The sequence below is a fragment of the Chiloscyllium plagiosum genome, chromosome 23, assembly GCF_004010195.1.
Source record: "Chiloscyllium plagiosum isolate BGI_BamShark_2017 chromosome 23, ASM401019v2, whole genome shotgun sequence".
In the NCBI taxonomy this organism is placed as follows: domain Eukaryota; kingdom Metazoa; phylum Chordata; class Chondrichthyes; order Orectolobiformes; family Hemiscylliidae; genus Chiloscyllium; species Chiloscyllium plagiosum.
The window spans coordinates 57,798,389-57,801,656 of NC_057732.1; the positions used below are offsets into that span (position 1 = coordinate 57,798,389).

At 38.9% G+C, this 3,268-nt stretch overlaps 1 protein-coding gene across 2 annotated transcripts; it reads right to left on the reverse strand.

Annotated features, from left to right (window-relative positions):
* Positions 1-438: 438 nt before the first annotated feature.
* LOC122561893 (ubiquitin) lies at positions 439-984 on the reverse strand. 2 transcript variants are annotated; one of them, XM_043714230.1, is made up of 2 exons: positions 964-984; positions 439-797 (listed from the first exon to the last, which is right to left on the reverse strand). In XM_043714230.1, exon 2 carries the CDS (start codon positions 789-791, stop codon positions 558-560), a length of 234 nt encoding a protein of 77 aa, XP_043570165.1. In that variant the 5' UTR covers positions 792-797; positions 964-984; the 3' UTR covers positions 439-557. The 2 variants fall into 2 exon arrangements, with proteins under 2 accessions (XP_043570165.1, XP_043570163.1); XM_043714228.1 differs by lacking the exon at positions 964-984 and adding an exon at positions 876-898.
* Between the last annotated feature and the right edge of the window lie 2,284 nt (positions 985-3,268).

Sequence of the window (3,268 nt, forward strand, 5' to 3'; positions counted from 1 at the left end):
TAATACTCAAAAACCCATCTAATTCAGACACTTCAAGTACTCGCATTTTCCCATTGTAATATTTAACCCCACCTACAATAAACATTTCTGTCTGCTGCAGAGACGATGAGATTCCAGGTTAGGGAACTTAAGCTTTCAAATGCAAGCTCACCACAATTTAAATCTTGCTTCTTTAATAAAGAAATAACCCTATCAAGTACTAAGTGATCCAAAATAATTCCTCATGCTTGTTGTGGCAGCTTAGCCTCACTTGTGTACTTCACCCATAATTTCACAATCCCATTTCAACATAGTAGCAAGAATCACTTTCTAGATGCCCTCAAACCCCCTTGGTAAAGGAGGACAGGTAGAGTTTATGCAAACCCACAATGCATTAAGAATGGTAAGATTCACATCAGTGTAGCCCCCTCACAATTAGTGAAGATAGTAAGCCAGATATCAGTTATTGCCAAAAACTTTATTATCTACAATGCTTCAGGTATTAAGTCCAGTTTACTTATTGCAAAAGTAAGATGCATACAGTGAATCATGCAAAGACAAAATACACAACAAGATTTTCAAAGTCCACCACGCAGTCGCAAGACAAGGTGCAGGGTAGATTCTTTCTGGATGTTGTAATCAGACAGGGTGCGCCCTTCTTCCAGCTGCTTCCCAGCAAAGATCAGGCGCTGCTGATCAGGAGGAATTCCTTCTTTGTCCTGTATTTTAGCCTTGACATTCTCTATGGTGTCACTTGGCTCCACTTCAAGGGTAATGGTCTTACCAGTCAGGGTCTTCACAAAAATCTGCATTGTGAACTGAAAGTAAAGCAACAATTTTAGGAATTACACATTTCCAGAACAAAGCGAAAGAAACCAATTGAATGAAGTAGTTACATAAAGGATGAGGAGCCGCCCGCGGGAGCACGGACCCTCTCGGCCGTTGACGGATATCAGGGAGGGACCCGCAGGACACGGAACAAACCTCAACTTCGGTTTTGCCTGCCTGGATTAAGACAGCCAAGATTGAGAGTGCTGTTTGTGGGCTACAGACATCAGTGAAATACTGACCTTAGGCAGTCAGCTCAGTTCTCCAATACTCAGAGATACACCGACGATACTCCGCAAACAGAATAATACAGAATGTAGGACGGTGCGGACTTTTATAACCTAGCGGCGGCGAACACCCTATAGGGTCCTTCCGCGATTAAACTAGTGCTCAATTCTTAATGCATAGACCATTTTAGTCTTATTACCCTCTAATACTGATCGATTAATATTCGACTAACATATTTAATTATGTTCAACGTTAAACTCTCAAACCTTTGCGAAAAATACTCATTACTTACCTCAATCGCGGATTAATTTGTAAATGTGATTTGCTTGTTGAAGCGTTTACATAAGGGACCCGCCCACCGTCTCTGATTGGACGGATTGCTAGCGGTCTGATTATTGATTGGCTGATGCTAAACCACGCTGCACAATGCCCGTTGATCAAGCAAGATTACGACCAATTAGGGAGCGCCGCGTCAGAAAGCGTCATTACAAGGCCGCGTGATCGCCCCGTGATGTGGGTGTGGGGTGGTGAAGGCGGTAAGGGATCTGGTGGAAGATTCTGTTATTTCACTATGAATCAGCAATATGAGTGTCTACAAAGTTTAAAACGCGTGAAAGCAAAATGTTTTCTTGTGAGGATTTTTAAATCAATAATTTACATTTCCAGCTCTGTAAAGCTAAAGAAGTTGGTTTATAGACATTGCTTTTCTGTAAATTTCCAAATACGTCTCAGTTACAGGATATCGTTGTATTTGTATAAAACTAGATGGCTTTGATATAAATGAATTTTAAAGATGGTATTGGTCTATATTGTGATTTAATCTCATTAGCATTGAAATCAAGCCACATCAACAAAACTCTAAGGACATTCCCTTGTTATTTGAAATGTGTTACGGTTGCTATGGATGATCTGTATCTGTGGCATTTGTATCTTAGTAGATATGAGGCATGACTAACATGTCACAGAAGCAAAATACTTGGCTGGAAATCTGAAGCGCCCGCAGAAAATACTGTGTATTTCCAGCGTTTTTGTATTCCTTACAAACACTTCTCCTGTTTCTTGGAAAAAAAATACAAGAAAACTGGTTTTGAAATATGTTGCCTCCATTCCGGAATGTATAATGATGTAACACAAACAGAAAGTACTGGAAAAGCTCAGCTGGTCTGGCAGCAATTCTGCAGTGAAATCAGAGTTAACGTTTCAGGTTCGGTACTGTATGTTCCTGAAAATGTCAGTTTACATGCAAGGGGCGGGGATTTCTCTTCACAGATGCTGCTAGACCTGCTGTGCTTTTCGAGTAACTACTGTTTTTGTTTCTGATTTAAGAAAGCTTTGGTTTCAGAATTAGATGAAAATATGACCGAGAAGCTGCATTTAAAAAAAAATGATTTTCCATAATTCAGAGAATGGTTATAGCACAGGAGCAGGTGTAGGTTAGGTGAATTAGCAATGGGAAATATGGGGTTGGGAGCGTTTGATTTGAGTGGGATGCTGTTTGGAGGGTCAGTGCGACCTCATGGGTTGAATGGCCTCTTTCTGCACTATAGCATTCTATAATTTTAATAATTTGAGTCTCTGTTATTGCTCCATATATGTGAAGCCTGTCATCCCTAATATTCATATAATCTCCCAGACCTTTTCTAATCCTTCCCGAAGTGCAATGCCCAGAATTGAATACACAACTGTGTTGAGGTTTAGTCAGTCATATTGTAAAACGTTGGCATAATTTCCTTTTACGTTCCATATGAGTCAACTTCTACAGATAAGTAGTCAATATGACTTTTTAAAAAAAAAATTAACTTGCCCTTCACCACCGTTAAAGTTGTACAACTTAGTTTATATTACCTTTTTGTTCTTACGAAACATATCACTTCACACTTTATTTACCCATTTAACTCATCTTTGTTTTCCTAAAAATTGTTACTGTTCTCCTCGATTTACACATTTCTGCCATTTGCAAACTTTGAAATGTCCCTTTATTCTCAAGCCCATGTAATTACTGTACACCATGTTTACACAAATATAGACTTTGGATTTTAAACTGTGATATGCTAATCAATCTTTCCTAGTTGAAAACTGATCTTTGTTCAAAGGCATGGTCTGACCTTAAAACACAGTGAATGCCAATAATATATCACAATATGGTTTGTTGTTTCAATAGGCCTATTTTTAATTTTGGATTTAAATTGTTAACAGTCAGCATTTACACTGTTAAAAGTTGCTGCTAAATCTG

Bases quoted from the DNA above. Each gene is read 5' to 3' on its own strand.
- LOC122561893 (XM_043714230.1), bottom strand. From the start codon at position 791: ATGCAGATTTTTGTGAAGACCCTGACTGGTAAGACCATTACCCTTGAA.